The sequence below is a fragment of the Lichtheimia ornata genome (genome assembly GCF_029851405.1).
Source record: "Lichtheimia ornata isolate CBS 291.66 chromosome Unknown scaffold00168, whole genome shotgun sequence".
NCBI classification, from domain to species: domain Eukaryota; kingdom Fungi; phylum Mucoromycota; class Mucoromycetes; order Mucorales; family Lichtheimiaceae; genus Lichtheimia; species Lichtheimia ornata.
In genome coordinates, this window is record NW_026695487.1 from 750 (window position 1) to 21,258 (window position 20,509).

The 20,509-nt window shown below is 43.6% G+C and overlaps 9 protein-coding genes across 9 annotated transcripts; 7 read left to right on the plus strand and 2 right to left on the minus strand.

Annotated features, from left to right (window-relative positions):
• Positions 1-295: 295 nt before the first annotated feature.
• On the plus strand, positions 296-3,172 carry O0I10_012850 (uncharacterized protein; the record flags this gene model as incomplete). The annotated part of the gene is made up of 1 exon (XM_058492737.1): positions 296-3,172. One exon carries the CDS (start codon positions 296-298, stop codon positions 3,170-3,172), a length of 2,877 nt encoding a protein of 958 aa, XP_058336489.1.
• A 340-nt stretch (positions 3,173-3,512) lies between these two features.
• On the plus strand, positions 3,513-4,394 carry O0I10_012851 (uncharacterized protein; the record flags this gene model as incomplete). The annotated part of the gene is made up of 6 exons (XM_058492738.1): positions 3,513-3,542; positions 3,606-3,824; positions 3,886-3,927; positions 3,975-4,028; positions 4,103-4,320; positions 4,379-4,394. 6 exons carry the CDS (start codon positions 3,513-3,515, stop codon positions 4,392-4,394), a joined length of 579 nt encoding a protein of 192 aa, XP_058336490.1.
• Positions 4,395-8,349: 3,955 nt separating this feature from the next.
• Positions 8,350-10,015, plus strand: O0I10_012853 (uncharacterized protein; the record flags this gene model as incomplete). The annotated part of the gene is made up of 5 exons (XM_058492739.1): positions 8,350-8,778; positions 8,858-8,966; positions 9,035-9,239; positions 9,297-9,368; positions 9,418-10,015. 5 exons carry the CDS (start codon positions 8,350-8,352, stop codon positions 10,013-10,015), a joined length of 1,413 nt encoding a protein of 470 aa, XP_058336491.1.
• A 688-nt stretch (positions 10,016-10,703) lies between these two features.
• On the plus strand, positions 10,704-10,952 carry O0I10_012854 (uncharacterized protein; the record flags this gene model as incomplete). The annotated part of the gene is made up of 1 exon (XM_058492740.1): positions 10,704-10,952. The coding sequence occupies one exon, from the start codon at positions 10,704-10,706 to the stop codon at positions 10,950-10,952; it is 249 nt and encodes an 82-aa protein (XP_058336492.1).
• Positions 10,953-11,248: 296 nt separating this feature from the next.
• On the plus strand, positions 11,249-12,007 carry O0I10_012855 (uncharacterized protein; the record flags this gene model as incomplete). Its single annotated transcript, XM_058492741.1, has 1 exon — positions 11,249-12,007. One exon carries the CDS (start codon positions 11,249-11,251, stop codon positions 12,005-12,007), a length of 759 nt encoding a protein of 252 aa, XP_058336493.1.
• Positions 12,008-13,016: 1,009 nt separating this feature from the next.
• On the plus strand, positions 13,017-15,273 carry O0I10_012856 (uncharacterized protein; the record flags this gene model as incomplete). Its single annotated transcript, XM_058492742.1, has 4 exons — positions 13,017-13,088; positions 13,146-14,202; positions 14,263-14,750; positions 14,812-15,273. The coding sequence occupies 4 exons, from the start codon at positions 13,017-13,019 to the stop codon at positions 15,271-15,273; spliced, it is 2,079 nt and encodes a 692-aa protein (XP_058336494.1).
• Positions 15,274-17,572: 2,299 nt separating this feature from the next.
• On the plus strand, positions 17,573-18,624 carry O0I10_012857 (uncharacterized protein; the record flags this gene model as incomplete). Its single annotated transcript, XM_058492743.1, has 4 exons — positions 17,573-17,783; positions 17,843-17,925; positions 17,989-18,513; positions 18,571-18,624. The coding sequence occupies 4 exons, from the start codon at positions 17,573-17,575 to the stop codon at positions 18,622-18,624; spliced, it is 873 nt and encodes a 290-aa protein (XP_058336495.1).
• Positions 18,625-19,247: 623 nt separating this feature from the next.
• Positions 19,248-19,546, minus strand: O0I10_012858 (uncharacterized protein; the record flags this gene model as incomplete). Its single annotated transcript, XM_058492744.1, has 3 exons — positions 19,248-19,342; positions 19,394-19,487; positions 19,529-19,546. The coding sequence occupies 3 exons, from the start codon at positions 19,544-19,546 to the stop codon at positions 19,248-19,250; spliced, it is 207 nt and encodes a 68-aa protein (XP_058336496.1).
• Positions 19,547-19,577: 31 nt separating this feature from the next.
• On the minus strand, positions 19,578-20,070 carry O0I10_012859 (uncharacterized protein; the record flags this gene model as incomplete). The annotated part of the gene is made up of 2 exons (XM_058492745.1): positions 19,578-19,642; positions 19,710-20,070. The coding sequence occupies 2 exons, from the start codon at positions 20,068-20,070 to the stop codon at positions 19,578-19,580; spliced, it is 426 nt and encodes a 141-aa protein (XP_058336497.1).
• Between the last annotated feature and the right edge of the window lie 439 nt (positions 20,071-20,509).

A 20,509-nucleotide genomic window follows, 5' to 3' on the forward strand; every position in this document is an offset into this window, starting at 1 on the left:
ACAATTTGCGGGAAAGAATCATACTACACGCCGAATAGGCGTTACACAGCCTCTTACCATTCATTACAATAATAAAACTCCTTTTACGCATCAATTCGAAGTCATGCAAACAGGAGACAACATCGATTGCTATTTAGGCCTTGATTTATTCTCACACTTAGGCATCTCCATACACAACATTGCATTCAAATGGGATGACACACAGGCTGATCCTGAAAAAGACTATGATACCTCATATGCAGACATTGTGCAACCCAACGAATCTCCCGTTGGCACTAAAGAACAACGCGAACAAATGATGCGTGAATTAGAACCATACATGAAGGCCAATGCAGCCATACCTCAATCATCTTTCTGCACCATCCCAGAATCTATCATACGCCTACCTACACCTGAAGGCGAAAAAGTCTATCGCAGGCAATATCCATTACCCATAGCCTTAGAAACCATCATTGACGACGCAGTTAACACATGGCTACAAAATGGTACCATCATACGTGCTAGCATTGATAACGGGTGGAATTCCCCACTTACTCTTGCCGATAAAAAAGACGCGTCCGGCAAAAAGACAGGCAAAAGACCATGCTTAGATCCACGCCTCATTAACCAATTACTACCTGACGATCGTTATCCTCTTCCATTGATTAAACAAATCTTCCATCGCTTACATGGTTCCACGATTTATACCACACTTGATCTGAAAAATGCCTTTCATCGCTTTCGTATTCATCCAGACGATCAGCACAAAACCACTTTTACTCATCGCAATATACAATACATGTTCCAAGGGTGCCCCTTTGGGCTCAAACCTCTATCATCCAAATTTCAACGTGTCATGACATACATTTTTAAAGACATGCCTTTCGTCGAAACCTTCGTTGACGATATCGTTATTCACTCCATCACATTTAATGAACACGTTCAGCACATCAAACAAGCCATCTCTGCACTCACAAAAGTGAATCTTATTCTCAACCCGGCCAAATGCCATTTTGCACAGCACACCGTATACCTACTTGGCTTTACTATTTCAGCCAAAGGCAAAAGACCTGATCCACGTAAAATTGAACATGTATTACAATGGCCTACACCTTGTACAGGCAAAGACATCCAAAGCTTCCTAGGCATTGTCAATTATTTTCGGGATCACATACCCAAAATTGCTCAACTTAATGCTCCACTCGAACGCCTACGCAATGAAAACTCACTTCAGGGCAAATGGACAGCCGAACATGATAAGCACTTTTCATTGCTAAAAAAGATCCTATCTTCTGATCTCATTTTACATCATCCTGATTTACGGCATCCATTCTATATTGCCACCGATGCCTCAAACACCGGCATTGGCGCTGTTCTTTTCCAAATCGTTGACAATGACAAACGCTACATTGAATTTGCTGCTCGAGCTTTATCAACCTCTGAAAGAAATTACTCTACCACGCGACGCGAACTTCTCGCTATTGTCTTTGCATTACGTCGTTTTCATCACTTTGTATGGGGAAACCCATTTACTTTGTATACGGATCATCGTTCTCTCACACACTTGTTCACTCAGCCTATCGCCAATTCTATGATGATTAATTGGTTTGACACTCTTCTTGATTACACATTCAATGTCATTCATTTACCTGGCACTGAGAACATCCTACCCGATCATCTCTCTCGCCTTTTTGAAGGTAACACCAAAAGGCTGGAGGGGGATATGGCATATAAGCCAACTAAGTTAAGCGATGCAACACGTGAAAGGATCACCTCCGAAAGGTATGCATCCAAAACACAACGTGTTTTCCGCGTACACAAAATAGAAAACAGTGACAATGAACGCATGACTGCACCAATTGAAGAACGCAACTCAATACTAGAAAGATCCCATTTATTCGGCCACATTGGAGCTGAAGCCATGGTCAAAGACATACATCATAACCAAGGTTATCATTGGACAAACATCTTGCATGATGCAGTAGACTATGTAAAGAAATGTCAAACATGCCAAAGAAACAACATCAGCAAACGAGGATACCACCCTCTAAGACCAATCTACGCATACTTACCAGGCGATCATTGGGCTATGGACCTTGCTGGTGAATTTGAGGAATCAGAGAATCATAACAAATTCCTATTAATATTGGTCGATGTATGCACCAGATTCTGCCTATTAAGGCCTATACCAAACAAAGAAGCTAAGACCATTGCTAAAGAACTAGTCAAAGTGTTCTCAGACTTTGGATACCCACGCATCATACAATCCGATAACGGTGCTGAATTCAAAAACCAGTTACTCAAAGAAGTACTCGATAACATTGGTGTCGATCACCGACTTAGCACACCGTATCATCCACAAGCCAATGGGCTAGCTGAACGATGGGTACAATCTGCCGTCATGATCATACGTAAATCAGTGGATGGCACCAGCAAAGACTGGGATTACTTTGTACCAGCCACACAATTGGCATTGAATAACAAAATATCCAAGCGTCTAAACACGCCACCATTCACATTGATGTTCGCAAGGAAGCTAAATCCTTTTCGCGACTACAGGAATGAGAAATCGTTCAAGCCTATGTCACAGGCACAGCTCTTAGAAAACATCGAGCACATGATAAACATTGTGTTTCCCGCTATAAAAGCGCGCACAGACTCCGTGATACAACAACAAAAGGAGCAATTTGACAACACACATAACATCACAAACTTTACACCTGGAGATCATGTCATGGTCAAGATACCTACGCGTACAGGCAAGCTAACACCGGTATACGAAGGCCCTTACAGGGTATTACGTAAAAATAATGGAGGTGCATATGAATTGCAAGATGAAACGGGTGAATTACTCCCTCGCAATTACACGCCTTCTGAGCTCAAATTGGTCGATCAAGATGAATTGATCCCTGCAGATGAGCTTTATGAAGTAGAATCCATTATCAATCACCGTGGCAAAGCCGGCAATCGCGAATACCTAGTCCGATGGAAAGGATACGGACCACAAGATGACTCCTGGTTAACACCTGACAAGTTTTCCTACGACAAGACTATCAAGAAGTATTGGGAACGAAGAAAAATTCACTCCACGAATAACGACCTTCCAGCATCAACAAGAAAACGTAAACGTGCAGCAACCAATGTAGACATGGACAAGCCACCACGCCGCAGCAAGCGATCACAGCAAGCTTAATTCGTCTCTCTGCCAATATACCTCGAGACTGGAAGGGGGTGATGTTGTATTCGATGTTTGTTTATGACTATGATACATAGAAGCATAGGATAGATGTTTCCATCACACATTAGAACGTTCCCTACAAGCACATGACACATCAACAACAACATAGAATAGTATAAATAGGTATCCTCCAAGCAACTAGAAATCATGATCATTGAATCTTTATCTCATTTTCTCATAAAGCGTATCAAAGAGTCCTAAAGGATTTTATCTTGTCCCTTTTCTTCTATCACCAAATACTTCAACGTCCACCACCAACGTACGAAAAAGTGATAAGACATTCATAACCCTCAAGATGTACAACGATATGAAGCGAGTGCTTGAGGTAATTTAAATGTTGGTTGTTATCCTTGTATTTTGGCAGACATTCGAACGTATAAGCGCATAGGGAAAACAACCCACTGGATCACACGAGGCAAATTTCCAGTGGTGGGTACGTAACACGTTCAACCTCAAGGTCCTTCCTGGTGGCACAACTTGCATCGTTCGTAAGGAGGGCAATAGAAATGCTGGCAAGTACATCGCCATCAAGGAACACCTTTACGACATGATTGCAAGTGCACATGAGCAAACATGTCATGGACGAAGAGATGCCATGAAGTTCAAGGTATGTGCTAACGTTAAATTACTATGGACATCATAGCACCCTAATCGTATCACCCTTCTAGTTCAAGAACTACTTGTATTGCCCTTCAAGATTTGTCAAGGATGTAATCGACATTGTAGCACTTGTGCACGTACCCAACCAAAGAAGCAGATCAAGACTTCGGCACGAGCTATCCATGTGGAATCTTTTCTCTCAAAGCTTCAGGTACATGCTTGGTGCTTTACAAACACTGATGCATCTTTGGGCCGGACGTGTATGGTAACCAATAACAACTTTAGATGGATCTTGTTGACTTTGGTGGCAAAACGACTCCTACGGGTGATATGAGATACATCCTCCACGTGAAGGACCACCGGACCAAGTACTCGTGGGCGTATCCACTTCCATACAAGTTAGCTAGCGAAGTTTGTAAGAAGTTGCATGCTCTCTTTTGCGAGGTTGGCCCACCCGATGAACTTCAGAGCGACAATGCGGTGAATTCACTGCAGACCACATGGTAAGTGTTTTGTAGATTTTACTGGCACCATTTAATTGACAGCACCAATGCCTGATAGGTTGACGACATCCTAAGCAAATGGCCAAGCATCAAGTTTATCACAAGTTCATCATACCATCCCCAATCCCAAGGATGTGTTGAGCGTGGAAACTTGACGCTCAAACAAAAATTGGCCATATGGACGAAAGAGTTTCCTACAAAGCATTGGACTGATGGTCTTCCGGGGGTGGTTTATTCGATGAATACTACGTATTCATCGCCCATCAAGACTACCCCGTACAACCCCGTTAAATCCCCTCGATTTTCGACTTTGAGATTCTCAACCTTTTCCCCCCGCCAGCTTACTTTCTGTTCCCCATTGGTCTTTGCAACTTGCACATCTCGACCGAGTTCAGCCCATCTACAACCTGCGAGCAATTCATCTACTTCTTCTCGTCATGCCAAGCCAGCATTGGAGTTACTTTGTTACGATTCAAGACAATGGCAAGTACATGGGGCTTTGACAGCTGCCTTTCTTTATTTCAGCACACCTTGTTTTCGGCACCACTCACCCTCTTGCACTTTTCTACCACGCCCATTCGCTTCAGAGTCAATTGCAGTAGCCGAGATTAGCTTCGTCAGCAGATCCTCTTCTTGAATCGCCTTGTTGGTTGTGTACAAACGTGGCTTGCAGCCTTCTTTTATATAAGCAACAACACCTTTATTCACTAGCAGCTTTATTTACGCCTAGCAACAAGTGGTACCGCTTCGATCTATATACAGCTGACAGCAGCCAAACCATATCGCGCCAACAAGGGTGACTTGGTGTAGTGCTATAGTAAGTGATGGTAGAGGATCAGATCTACGTCTGGCAAAGATGAATAACACGGTGATTTATTTTCTAGTACGAGTTTTCTTTTTACGATGTTGGGTTTGGAGTCTAGCGTTAGGAGGTAAGACGATGGCCTGTTGTAATTCGGAATGGAGACCTTCAAATTTGGTGACGATTTCAAGTAGACGATGATCCGAGAAAGCTGATTGCTCGAAGGTGCGTTTAAATTTGTTGATTACAGCCTTCATCGCATCACGAGGATTACCCAGAGGAGCATCCCTTCCAGTAGGTGCAGGAGCTGAAGATGATGGATCCGAAGAGGAAGCGGAGGATGACACATTGCTAGGATTGGGCGAGGAACCAGGCAATGGTAAGGATTGGGAAGTGCTTGTATTTGGATCGATAATGAGACGTGTTGGCCTATAGTCACCATTTACAGTATATGCAGTATCCCAACGAGCAAGAAGGAACATGTGCTTGCATGGCAAATAGTCGAAGGTATATGCAGGGCAGGAGCAGGACATGATGGTTTTGGCATCTGAATTTTCATCAAAGTGCACAGTTACCTACCATAGAATCATTAGTAAAGATGATGCGTGATAGATGATGTCAAATAAATATGATCCATCAAATAAATTACGATATAACGCACACCGTCAAGCTTAAAGCTTTCAACTGTAAACGTGTTTTGAATACTCCTATTTGGTCTGATCATACGACTAAGCGCAACATCGGATACATCATCCGCCATCTCATCTGCTTGTTTCTTCTTCTGTAGCATGTGACGCTGCATATTCGTGAGTTGGCCATTGCGTGCTGCGCGTCGTTTCACCTCCGAGATCATGTCAAGCTCAACCCCTTCGACAAGCGTATAGATGAGAAAATCAACACGTCGTGGGTACTTGCGAGCTAGGTAAACGGTTTTCAGCTGATTGTGCCAAGACTCCACGTAATTGTTTGTCAACATGTTGGTATATACAGCTGGATGATAACATCTTGCCCATCTTGGATATTTATCCTCAGCCATCCATTGCTTCTCGAAATAATCAACAAATGCTGACTGATGCATTGACCACGTTTTCTTGAACGCATTCCACTTCTTAAAGAACTCGTCGCGATCTTCCTCCCACATCAAAGCCTTCATTTCATCTCGCATCTTCTGCATTTCAATATACTTTCGCTCCATCTTGTTTTGTGCTCGACCCCATTCAACTGCCTTCTCCACCAGCTGGTTCACCCATGCACGTTGTACATGCCAAGTACAATATTGAATACGGCAATTGTGGCCCCACACAGTTTGAATGGCCTTCACTTCGCCAAGGTCACAATCGACGGTAATAATCTTTGGCGATCCACCTAACGCAGCAATGTTTTCGAGCCATTTGGTAACTGGATATGCCGACTTGTCGTTGGTGAACAAATATGCCACAGGGATACCACGATCAGCCAAAGGATGACGCACGATAATTGTATACAACAATGCATTTGCATCTGGTCCCATGTTATGAGTAGCATCCATTGACCAGTTGTCGCTTTTGGTTAGCTCATTTTGTTGCCATGTGGAACAAAACCCAAAGGCATAGCGAGCTGTATCATCATTGGCAATACGCCATACTGTGTATTGACGTGCCTCAAGTTCATCTAGCCAGCGACCAACAGAAGTATCATCATCCTTATCCTTTTGTGTACGAGCATGGTGCCATGTTCGGTATATATGGGCGATGGCCTCTGTGCGGACTTGAGCATCAACGTGTTGAATGGGCAAAGTCAACATGTCTCTGTTGAGCTTCATACGAATTTGGCGCCTTGTGACTCCATGGCCATTTTCCAACATCCAAGGATGTATTCCTTCATGCGTGGTGTTGTTGGAAGGTGCTCGATTTCTTCAGGGTCACCTGGTGTATGCGTATCATGATCCTTTTTCTTCTTGACGAATGCAATATCAGGTGTCTCAAGATAGAAACGCACGTGCAAACGAGCTTTACAGCCTTGTTTCTTCGAAGGTCGCAGGATGTTACGTCGATCAATGGTATCATCATCAGGTTTGTATGGGCGGATACGTTGGCTGTGTGCACGATGGCAGTCGTAATAGTGGCTCTCATGGATACGGAATTCAAGACGACGAGTTCTTGGGCCATTGGCATGATCAGCTTGCTGAGCTATATAGCACAAGCAATGAATAAATCAACATGTTTCATTTCGTCAATCACGCGATCAACCTTACCCTTTATAGCAATTTTCTCAGGGTCCACCCCTTTGTTATTGTAAACCCAGGTTTCACCCATAGCTGCATAAATTCTGCTGATTTCTTCCTTCACGTTGTTCGCGTTCACTTCGATCCACCCATTGGTTTTAAGATTTTCTCGAAGCTTCGCAGCTTTTGCAGCAACAACAGTAACCTCCACTTGTTGCTCATTAGGCTCATTGTGGTTGACATTGCTCGAAGAGGATTCAGAACGGGAATCGCTGACAGGATCAATAGCTTCAGTGTGCATGTTGGAATCGCAAGAAAACAAGAGCAAAGAAAATCTTTACACAGCAGAGCCACTAGGAATCCTTTTAATCCCAAACTTCGTAGAAGCAGTATACGCTGTTCAATCCTTTCCATATACCAGCACATTATCCAGATAAAGCTATACATAAGACATCGATATTTATTTGTTTATCATTTGATGCTAGGCGTAAATAAAGCTGCTAGTGAATAAAGGTGTTGTTGCTTATATAAAAGAAGGCTGCAAGCCACGTTTGTACACAACCAACAAGGCGATTCAAGAAGAGGATCTGCTGACGAAGCTAATCTCGGCTACTGCAATTGACTCTGAAGCGAATGGGCGTGGTAGAAAAGTGCAAGAGGTTGAGTGGTGCCGAAAACAAGGTGTGCTGAAATAAAGAAAGGCAGCTGTCAAAGCCCCATGTACTTGCCATTGTCTTGAATCGTAACAAAGTAACTCCAATGCTGGCTTGGCATGACGAGAAGAAGTAGATGAATTGCTCGCAGTTTGTAGATGGGCTGAACTCGGTCGAGATGTGCAAGTTGCAAAGACCAATGGGGAACAGAAAGTAAGCTGGCGGGGGGAAAAGGCTGAGAATCTCAAAGTTGAAAATCGAGGGGATTTAACGGGGTTGCTACCCCGTATCGTTTGGTATATGGACAAGCCCCACGCTCTGAATTCACATCCGTTATCGATTACGCTGCAAAAGCGGAAGCTATCATCGCAATGGCTGATCCTGAAGGTATCTTCGAAATGGATGATCCTGAAGACATAAACGTGTATGCCGCCAATGAGGGTGAAGGTGAATCAGATCAACAAGACCCACATCAAGATTGCCATGAAGATCACGCTGACATGGACGTCGAGGAAAGTCCACAACAAGATTATCATGAGGATGGAGATGGCGAGTCGCCCATTGAATCTGACAATGGTCTTGAGGATTACATTGATTATTTGTATGATCAAGGCTTCAATGATGTATCCTCTATTGGTGATTTGGACCACGATGGTAATGATAAATCGTCCGTGAGTGATGTGGAGTATGACGATAATGGTGTATCATCCGTGGGTGTTTTGGACCAAGGTGATGATAACAAAAGTCTTCCAAGCGATGCATATGAGCCGTGGTATGGCATTGAGACGTCTGAAGATGAGGTATCCCAAGGTACGTTGATATTATTATTTTGCAGCATGCATGGTGTCATCATTCGTAATTGCTGACACTGTTAATTAGATCTTTCTGCATATAACAGCAACTCACATTACGCCGACAACACTGGGTTACGATCCGGCCATGTATGATGATTTGATGAGTGATGGTCAATTGGATGAGTTTCTCGAGAGTAAGTTATACATGTACATTTTCTTTAGTGGTTGTACGCACTTTATGTTAAGACGATTTGTTGTTTAGGGGAAGCCGAGAGAACCGGGGGCCAGCAATCACCATACTCATCATACACCGATACATCAAACCGTCATAGCCAAGAATACATCATGTTAACTGATACGGAATGTGGTGATCATGAAGACGATAACAGCGTTGTACGGGAAGCCGTTGGTCCCACGCATGAAGTTAGCAACAAAGGACATGATGATCACGACGACAATGATATTACGTAAAGCGATGTTGGCCTGGACGAAGATGGGATGAGTACCTCAAGCTACGATATCAGTACACGTCATGTGGGCATCCGTGAAACAGCCGCCATGAGCTATGACCGCAGTGTAGATCAAATCCAAAAGCGGTATGTCGTTTGAGCCATGTAACATCATCATGCTAACTCGCGATCATAGCTTGGAAGCTGCATTGGACTCGATTCCAGTCTACGAGGTTGGCGATGTTGTTGGTATCGTTATTGAGAAGCGTATTCGTGCACGGGATGATCCTCGACACCTTCCATGTATTATTCATGACAAGGTTACCATGCCAGATGGGTATACAATGTATAAGGTTGTTTGCGCTTACGGAGCTATCAAGCGTTCGTACCATGCAAGAGAACTTGTATATTGGGGTGATGTCCAATTCGATGAGCTGAAAGATTTGGATTGCACCACCATGGTTAGGGACATACCACCCATCACAATCAAAGAGGCTCTCACTTTTATGCGTGAACAGCGCAAGACACCATATGACGAGGGAGGTTGCCGTTGCAAGGCTGGGTGCATAACAAGCAGATGCACATGCAAAAAGAAGAACACAAGGTGCACCAAGCAATGCCATCCCGATTGTGCTATGCTTTGTTTCAATGCCGAGGCCAATGAACAAGTCCCCACGCAACCACCTAGGCAAACTACAAATAGAAGAGCACGAGTTACCAAGCCTACACTGACCCGCCCAATGACTAGAGCACTCACACGCCGTGAGACAAGAAGATCCAAATACTACAACTAACATCATGATTAACCATGATAGAATAAATATGGATAGCAATAAAGTTTTATTAAGATGACACGATGTTGCAAACATAGAGACGATTGCCTTATTCTATAAGGGTTGCCTGGCAACATGTACTATGTTGAGTGCGATGGGGGTTGCCTGGCAACATGTACAATAGTGAATGAGATACGCGATGCTTGACACAACAATAAAACGTGACATGAAAGTTGTCTCGAGATGGCTGTTCACAAAACGCTGCACACTTGAAATGACCTAGGACATTTGGAGGATTCAAAACGTGCTAAGTATTCCTTGAAATGTACTAGGACATTTGGAGGATTCGAAAATGTGCTAGGCCATTTCAAGTTCTCGAAATGACCTAGTCAATTCTTGAAATGGCCTAGTCATTCCTTGAAATGACCTAGTCATTCCTTGAAATGGCCTAGTCATTCCTTGAAATGACCTAGTCATTCCTTGAAATGGCCTAGTCATTCCTTGAAATGACCTAGTCATTCCTTGAAATGGCCTAGTCATTCCTTCAAATGGCCTAGTCATTCCTTGAAATGAACGAATACTCGAAATGAACTGTAAGATCGTATACGCCCTACGCAAGTATCATCAATTTCTTTGGGGCAAGCACTTCAAGCTATACACTGACCATAAGGCTCTCGTTTACCTCCATACACAACCGATCGCGAACCCCATGATGGTACAATGGCGTGACGTCATTTGCGATTACGACTTCATTGTTGCTCATTTGCCTGGAGTATTGAACGTGCTGCCTAACTCTTTATCGCTCTTATTCCCACCGGAAGAAGAGCTGGAGGGGGTTATATTGGCACCACGTCTTCAAAAAACAAAGACTCAGCCACAAGCCTTCCACATGACTCTTTGCATGGATCATCTACACCTGTTGCTAGGTTACACCGCCACTATGATCCGGCTGATATGATAACCCCACCTGAGGATGAACGAGATGAATTATTACTTCACTCACACCTTAAGGGCCATTATGCAGCGGACGCCATTGTGAGTGACTTAAACAGTGAAGGTATCCATTTGGCTAATATCAAACGTGATGCGCAAAACATAGTTAGCCAATGTCTTCCTTGCCAAAAAGGTAACATCGGCAAACATGGCTATCATCCTTTGCACCATGTCACTTCCAACGCACCTTGTGATCATTGGGCCCTCGACGTAGGTGAGCTTCCAACATCCGAAACAGGTGGCTGTACTTTCATTCTCGTTATGGTCGAAATCTTTACGCGTTATTGTGTACTTAGAGCACTTCCTGACAAAAGGGCTCCTACCATCGCCCGAGCTCTTATTTCTGTTTTTGGAGATTATGGCTTTGCCAAAGTCTTACAGAGCGACAACGGCACGGAGTTTGTCAACACCCTCATCAAGGCTATCACTGAAGCCTTTGGTATGGATCATCGTCTTATCACACCCTACCATCCATGCGCCAATGGTGTGGCTGAACCTTGGGTTGGCACTGTCAAACAAGGCATCGTGAAACTTTTACAAGGCAAGAGCAATGACTGGGATCTTTACGTTCCCACCGTACAGTTATTCCTCAACTCCAAGCATAATCCTTTGCATGGATCACACCCTTATTCACTCATGTTTGCCAGGCAGCCAAACAAGCTTTGCGATTACACCAATGACGAGACCAATGTGTCATCTCAACAAGCTTTAGAGCTTCGTAAAGAGGACATTGAGCGGTTTGAGCAAGCTGTGATACCTGCTATTCAAGAGCGTATGCAACGCATGCGTGACGCTGAGAAACCACGTTATGATTCCAAGAATCGTATCATCAAGCCTCTTCCTATTGGTACCAAGGTGGTCATCAAAAACGTGCATCGTTCAGGTAAAACTGAGCAACGATACACTGGCCCTTTTCGTATTACAGGTCTCAATCGAGGTGGTGCTTATACCTTAGCTGATGCAACAGGTCAACAACACGCCTGCAACGTCCCGCTTAGGGATGGGCATTTATTCGATTAATCGTCACTCGTTTTGATTTGCTGGAATAAACCAGAATGAGAATAACGCTTGATGAGCTCGAGTAAACTAAAACGAGCGAAGGAAGGTGTTCGATTAATCCAGAACAAGCTACTATCTATTCGAATAGTATGGAATAAAGAGGCCCCATTCGTCATTCGTTCTGCCATTCCACTTTCTACATGCATGTCAATGCAGATGTCGATGAGCGTTGGTGTTGGGATTACCTTTTTCTTTCTTCCGTAAACCCACTATCTTAGCTATAATTTCACTGATTCCTCAGTTCACACGGTATATGAGAGCATAGTACACTTCTCCTGGTGTCTATTTTCCCAAGAGTACAAGTCACCCATGCCATATACAGACGCTGCTGACTAAATTCCCGCCAACGCATTGCCAGGTACACCAATGATTTGCGCACAGACATTGGAATCCGGCAAATTGGGTAGAGCTAATTAGCACCTGCCATAATAGAGACATGATGCTGACTTCATCTTTGACAGCTTGATAGTACTGGTACCCAAATGATTTCTCCCTCATATAATGTAATGCAGGAACGTTACGAGCTTGTATCATGTACCGATGCCCACAAAATAAAGAGAACACTGTCAACGCCTTTTAGCACGTAGTACATCTTGTTGGCTTGTTTTTTATTATCAAATGCAATAAATTAAGAGGTGTTGCAGTGAATACATCTTTGACAGCTTTACACTACCAGCATCCTGACTGCCATACCATATATGTGCAATGTTGCCTAAGTCTTCGTAAGCACAGCTTATCACATCAGCATTTTTCCCACATTCATCCCCACAGGATGGCAAATATACCTTTCAAGGATGAGATGAGAGACGTTTTTGAGATTCAAAGTAATGTCATCATCACGTAAGTCGTAAGAGAAAATGTCAATAGGCAAACCATCGATTTATTATAAAAGATGTGCGTGATAGAAGTGCAATTACAGCATATCTCTGTATATTCTATCTACAATCCAACCTACGTACCTTTTGAAACCATGTCCATGTTATCCCAGACCACTGTTGATTCTGAACTCGATGATCGTTTTCCTCAAGAGGTTATTGATACCGTAAGTCAATTGCTCATTTGGTTGAAAGAGTATGTGCTGATAAATATACGTTGACAGGAGGAGGAAGAGGCTGGTGATCGTGAAGATGGTACTCTTCAATTTGGTAGAGTTAAGCCCCAACGTTCCGATCTCTCAATGATGTCTGAGGCGACTGAGGCGAGCGATGCCATGGGCTCTCAATCAAGAGCGAAGCGATCCAAGACGAGTGGTAGCTGGGTGTTTTCCAAAGGATGGGCTATAGGGGATCCAAGTGGTGCCAATATTGTGTGTCAGTACCCAAAAGCCAATGGGCCATGTGGTCATGCTGTCAAGAAGATTGGGACCACCACAAGCTCCATCATCTATCACTTACGTACTGCACATTCGATCGACAAGCATTCGGTATTTGAAGCGGTGAACAATGTTGGTCCTTTGGATGTGATGTTGCGTGCACAAATGACTACCGGATTCTCTGTCGACATGTTCCAAGAGAGACTGTTGCGTTTTGTCGTTGCTCATTCCTTGCCATTTTCACTTGTCGAGAGCCAAGAATTACAGGAGCTGTTAAGGATTGCATGCAGAGCTCAACTTCCAAGTGCTGTCTCATTGCCGTCAAGAAGATCCTTGTGCCGTAATATCGACTCTATGTTTGGTGGTTATAAGGAACACGTGATGAGACTATTGGCGCCGCTTCCAAACCTGTTTTACACTTTGGATGCTTGGACAAGTGAGCAAAGGGTGGCAATCTTGGGTGTCACAGCACACTGGATCGATGATTCTTGGAAGCAGCGATCATGCGTGATTGGTTTTGAGCCGCTTTCAGGTCCCCACACTGGTCCCAACCTTGCCATGGCATTCTTGAACGTGCTTCGAGATATGAATTTGGTGCACAAGCCTTTCTTCATCACGACTGACAACGCCAGCAACATGCTATCAATGGCTCACAACATTGGCCAACAGCTGCAAGCACCTGATATCTTTTTTGCCTCGACGGACCGAATTTGTTGCATTGCCCATATCATCAACCTTGCTGCCCAGGTCACCATCCAAGATGCATTGAAGGCACCAGTACCAGAGGATGAACTTGCTGATGATAACGACGATGGAGGAGAGGTTTCTGCTGAGGAGGATGCAGGTAAGAAAATATTCAAAAAACAATGATGTATCTGTTACTTACATATTGATCGGTATATAGGCTCATTGCTTCGCCGCTTTCGTGCTGGTGTGCGACGCATCCGATCATCACCTCAAGGTATCGAGCATTACCAAGATTGCTGTAGAGCAGTTGAGAGCACAAGGACAAGAGATGAAGGAGATGTTGGTGCTTCTACTATTGCTGGTACCAGTGATACTGCTGTGGTGGATCAACATGGCCATATGAATACCAAGATGCTCGTATTGGATGTGCGACCAAGATGGAACTCCACCTTTCATATGATCCAGCGTGGTTTGGAGATGCAGCGTGCGTACAACATGACGTGTTTGGATATCCCTGCACTACGACAACACGTTCTCACGGATGCTGAATGGGAGACATTGCAACAGGTTGCGGCCATGTTGCAGCCATTTGCAGATTTGACAGCCGTTTTGGGTAGGTCCCGATACCCATCACACTCAAGCACCATCATTGGGTACAATGTACTCATTGACCACCTTGAAGATTACGCTGCAGATAGGGCTGAGGTATGTAAATGGAGAAAATTAGTGAGCATCCATACGTTATACTAACATGATATATATGTAGACTTACCCACAATTGGTTCGCGCTGCCGAGATGGCCAAGTCGAAGCTCTTGCAATATTACGCACGTACGGATGACCAGCCTCTTTACGCAATCGCCACAGCTATGGACCCTCGTGCGAAGTACCAGTGGTGGAAGGATGAAGAATGGGAAGAAAAGTACGTTGAAGCAGCGATCAAGTCGGTGGAAGCTGAATGGGCTAAATACAAGCCCATGGTCCATGATGAAGAAATCCCAGCAGCTGGCTTCCGCTTGTTTCGTCGTCGTCTTCGCAATGATCAGCTTGCAGAATATGTCGCTGAGCCACCTGCCGACGAATCCATCAATGTTCTTGAATACTGGAGTAGCCGTGCATCGCAGTGGCCGGACCTTGCACAAATGGCACGTCGATATTTGGCTATCCCTGCTTCATCCGCTCCATCTGAAAGGTGCTTTTCGGCCGCGCGGTATGCAATCCTGGATTAAGTTGCTTGACGAGTAGTTAGTCTTTGTGTGTTGTTCTCTTCTCTCTTATCCCTTTTTCTCTTCTTTCTTTTGTCTTTTCTCTTTCTCTTTCTCTCTTCTCTTCTCTTCTCTTCTCTTCTCTCTTTCTCTTTTCTCTTTTCTCTTTTCTCTTCTCTTTTTTTCTCTCATTCCTGTTGTGCCCCCTCATCCCCTCGATTGTCAATTAAAACAAATGACAAAGTACTTTCCTCCTCTGTAATCTGCAATCTGTGTTCCTATATGCTTCTTTGTAATAAGTAACAGCTTTACACTGGAAGTTGTTAGTTTTACCTCTTCATTCGAAACCATTCGAGAGCATTCTGAAACAATAGCTGCTTTATTCGAACTCATTCGAGTAACCTCATGTGGAGTAAACCGGAACAAAAATAAGGGCTGAGTGTTTGGAGTAGAACAAGAATGAGGGTGATCTTTATTCGAATGACGTCAAATTAATCCCGAACACATTCGATTAATCTATGCGCATCCCTAGCCGTTGTCAGATTGGATAATTTTTGGTAGGCCAAAATCACAGAATACTTGTACAAGAGTATTTACAATAGTGTCAGCTTCTTAGTCTGGGAGTGGTCTTAATATACAGAATCGAGTGCGCATGTCAACGAGAACAAGGAGGTTGTGGTTGACATTGTCTGAGAGTTCATAATTAGCTAGGTCTAGTGCCCAATGATCTCCTGGTGAGTCGGCCGTGATTGATTTCAATGGGTGGTATCCTTTTTGTGCGATGTTAAATTTTTGACATTCAGGGCATTGCATGACTAGAGCGAGGGCATCTTGTTTCAAATTAGGCCAATGTAAGCCGTTGTTATGGATTGCTTGTATGATGGCGTTAGCCCCAAAATGACCGAAGAGGTGTGCGTTTTCAAGGATTTGGTGCCTTTCATGCTCTGGTGGGGTCATTGTATTGTCTTCGATGAGTGGAGCTGCTCGATTTGTTTTCTGTTCATCATCATTGTTTTGTTGGGTAGTAAGTATGTTGTTGGTAGGTTGTGGGGTATCATGTCCTTCGTGAAAGAGGCGAGATAAAGCATCACTCATGCCATTTAATCGACCAGCGATGTGTATGATATCAAATGTGTAGTTGTATAAAGTGTTGAACCAGTTTGTCAGCATGGAATTAAGTTCTTTTTGATGGTGCAAATAAGTTAATGCTTTGTGATCTGTATATAGAGTAAACTTGTTTCCCCACAAATACTTGTGGTACTTTAAAGCGAAGATGACTGCTAATAACTCTTTCTTTGTAATCATATAGTTGTTTTCAGATGGTGTTAATGCACGTGCCATATACGAGATGATGGCAAAACTTGAATTTTGTTTCCAGGTTTAGCGGCATTTCAAATCTTCGGCAGGAATAAACGCCCAAGTGCCCAGCTCAACTCCACCAGCCAACCTCTTTTTACTCCATTCAACCCATCGTGAACCAAAACCAAGCAACACGTCGCCATTGCCAACCAATGATGTTCTTCAGATGAGCCAACAGACGAGTACATGACAAAAGATCCGTCATCTGAAAGGTAGATTGGCAAACAACGCCTTCGCTTGACAATGACACCTCTTTTTTTTTTGCCAATGCCAAACCTCAAGTGGAATCGCCAACACAGCAAGTAGAAGCAACTAAGGTAACGCTCAAAACACCTTCAAACTATTATTCAATCTATGCAAAATACCTGCTAGTGTTAACCAGGGACGAGCGTGAGCTTAGGCACGTCAAGGAGGCTTTTTTCGGTAGGAAACGCTTTATTGTGCTCTCAGATACACCAAAGCTTGTACAATAAAGGCATGCCAAGGAGACGATATAGATAGAGTGTTATACGAGGTTTAGCTGTAGCATGAAGGATCGGTATAGTAATGGTAGTGATAAGGTTCCAGAATAAAACCAAAGGGATGCTATGGTAATATTGGAAGGTTGCCATGCTTATAGTATACTGTATGAATGGCTGCTTTTTCTTCATGCCGAGAGTTTATGCGAGGAGTGATGAAACATGGATAAGAAGTAACGGGTAATGGGTGTTATGTTGGGTACCAGTAGATACATGATAAGATACTGTATAGAGATGTCCTTGAAAGCTGCTAGCCGACAATAGAACATGGTTGCACGATGCGAGCTACATCTTTGCAAAGTTTTTCCTGAGCACAAATAAATTTCCCATCGCAAAACGCAACCTCATTGTAAGATCCAACCCAATGGCAAACCGGCATGGCGAGATTGTGTGAGATCGGGAGCAAGATCGTAAATACTAAACAGGAAAAAACAAGTAGCTCAAGCATGTCAAACCTTATATCCAACGCTGTTAATCTCATCCGCAACCAGACCACGGGTGCTGTTAAAGATATTTCGGAAAACGACATCTATAGATGTACCATGGCAGCTAAGGATTTTTACCCCTGGTTCATTCATGAAGAACGCCGCACTTCATGCACATTTTACTATCGTACCAGTGGCAACGCGTTTAAAAAAACAAAGACTTCTTTCGGTTGTATGGCGCCTTTCAAGACACTGAAAATGACAACTATCGTGCTGGATTCGCTTTATCAGGCAAGGATGGCGATGAATTGGAAACCGTGCGTGTAGAGGCTGGTGGTAAGAGAGGCCCTGATCCAACCACCAATTACAATGGGGTAATATCAAAATGCTGAAGCTTGCATAACATGTAAGCAGTTCCTTACCACATTTTTATATAGATTTTTTTGTGCAGCCGTAATGGCGAGCCTACCGGCAAGAATAACCTCCCATGCAACTGCCCTGTGGTGATTAAGGCGAAATGTTTGGAGTCATCACCCGATGTCGTACACATCGAGTATAGATGGAGACATGAAAACCATATCCCAGGATCAGTAGAAGATCTCAAGAAGGCTCCTATTAGTCGTCAGGCGCGTGAAATGATTCACAATATGGTTGACCAAAACATGAACTCGGCCAGTATTCAAAATGTCCTTCGTGTTGATCACAAGTCCTTAAAGGATATTATGGCTGGTGACGGTGATGGTATCCCTGCCATCCTGCGTATTGGTTACCAGCAAGTTTATTACGCTATGCGTTCATGCATGGATAAACATGCTAAATTCAACAAGAGCGATCTAAAGGCAAGCCTTGGGCAGTGGGGTGACAAGATTGCTAACGACGATGGGTATTCCACATACCATTCTATGGATGATATCCAGGAAGGCATGTTCTTATTTGCCTTTATGTCATCATGGCAGCTTCAGGTATGAGATACGACTTATGCCTAAATAATGTATTTACACATCCTCTTGCACGTATAGCGACTAAAAGAAGATGGTGCAATCGTGTGTATGGACGCCACCCATAAAACTTGAGTCGACGGAGAAAAGAATGGGTTGAATGAAAAGATAGGGGACCACATTTCTACACACTGCAAAAACTTGTGAATGTCGGTAGTTCTTCATAAAACCTTACCCATATATACATTCGGACGTCTACAATTCGTTGATGGTAACCATGAGTATCTCCGACGTCTGATTGGCAAGAAATCGCCGAAATAAAAACGTCTCCTTTTCACTAAATTGACCATATTGGCATACGATGTAAAAAACATACTCCGATGTTCCGCCAAATTTGTTCACATATGGACGCCGCAATACCAAATCTGGGAAAAAAGATCCGAACTTAATCGAATCAAATGCGCCCGTGTTATGAGGGAAAAACTACCCAAATTGGGTGGATTTTACTAAGTCGAGAGCCTGCTTCTGCCAAGTGGGGAAAAATGTTGCCGTAACGAGGCTATGATTACCTACTATGTTCTTCGAGGTGCTCCAAATACGCTGGTGCAATCCCGAAACTCCGACGACCGCTAGATTACGAGCTATGGTCGTTTCTTTTTAATCAATCATATATGCAGCAACTTTTAATCTATTCCATTACTTCTTCTAACGTGACTGCAATGTACTTAGTAGAACAAATAAATGTCTATGGACTTCGTTTATTGGCCTCTAAAGCGTTTTCTATGAGAGTCAGCTGTGTATTCACCTGATGTGTCATCATCATCCTCGGTATCGGTTTCCCATTGCGTATTATCTAATCATTGACTTAGCTAATCATTATAGATTTTCAAGTCCATTCACTTACCATTGAACCCCGAATCATCGTGATCCAAATCGCTACGTTCCCGTTTGACCTCTGTATAGATGAATTCTTCATCTATATCATCCGAAGAAGTAACCTTGTCAAAGGATACTTCTTTTAATGCCTTGATAATGCCACCCCAGAGGTCCCCAGCATGCTTGCGACGGAAAATAAACTCGGCAAGACGCTACTTCATGATCGGAGCTCTTCTGTGGCGGGCCTTAATAATGGACTTGATGCCATTCCAGGTTCCTAAATCGTATGACGAATTATCAGCATATAACAACAAGATCAGGATTATATGTAGTACTTTACGTACCTTCGATGGTATTTGTATGAACACCAGCTGCAGTCTTGAACTCCTTGGCGTGGTTGACAGTCTCATGGCGGTAGCGTTTGCCAGGAATACGTGCGAGACCATTGTACCCCTTCCAACAGTCTGTTCGAATTTCGCTACCTTCTTTGATGTAATTACTCAAGATGAGGTGCAAAGTATCCTTCTTGCGATCTTCGACGGTTGTCACAAAAATCTTGCGTTCAGGAGTACGCTCGACACCGCCAACAACCCACACACCTTCAACACGATGGCCTTTGTGGCTTTTACGCTTCCCAAATTTGGATTCATCCACTTCGACAATGATGCGGTTGCTATCTTCGTCAATGCCACCTATAACAAACATTATTGAGATGTATGTGTATGTGTGTATGTGTGTGTGGATGATCAAATGTATAACAAACAAAGTCTGTGAGATTGCTGTTTACTCTGAAAGTGTGTGTCTGGGAAAAGAGACGTCTTTCTATCGATCTACCTCTGAGTACAGGATTTCCAAGATGAACAGGGACATGAGGATAATGATTTCGTGGTTGATGTATATGGTTTCGTGGGTGATGATGTTTTTTTCATGCATAATGATATATGAGTTCGTGGGTGATGGTTTTGGTTTCGTGGGCTACGCTTTTGGTTTCGTGGGTGATGGTATTAACTTCGTGGGTAGCGCTTTTTATTTCGTACTCAGATTCATGTGGTTTAGCGCTCGCGGATATTGGTTTCGTGGAGGATCATTTAATTTTCGCGCAGGATCATTTAATTTTCGCGGGTTGAGGGAAATGGTTCGTGGA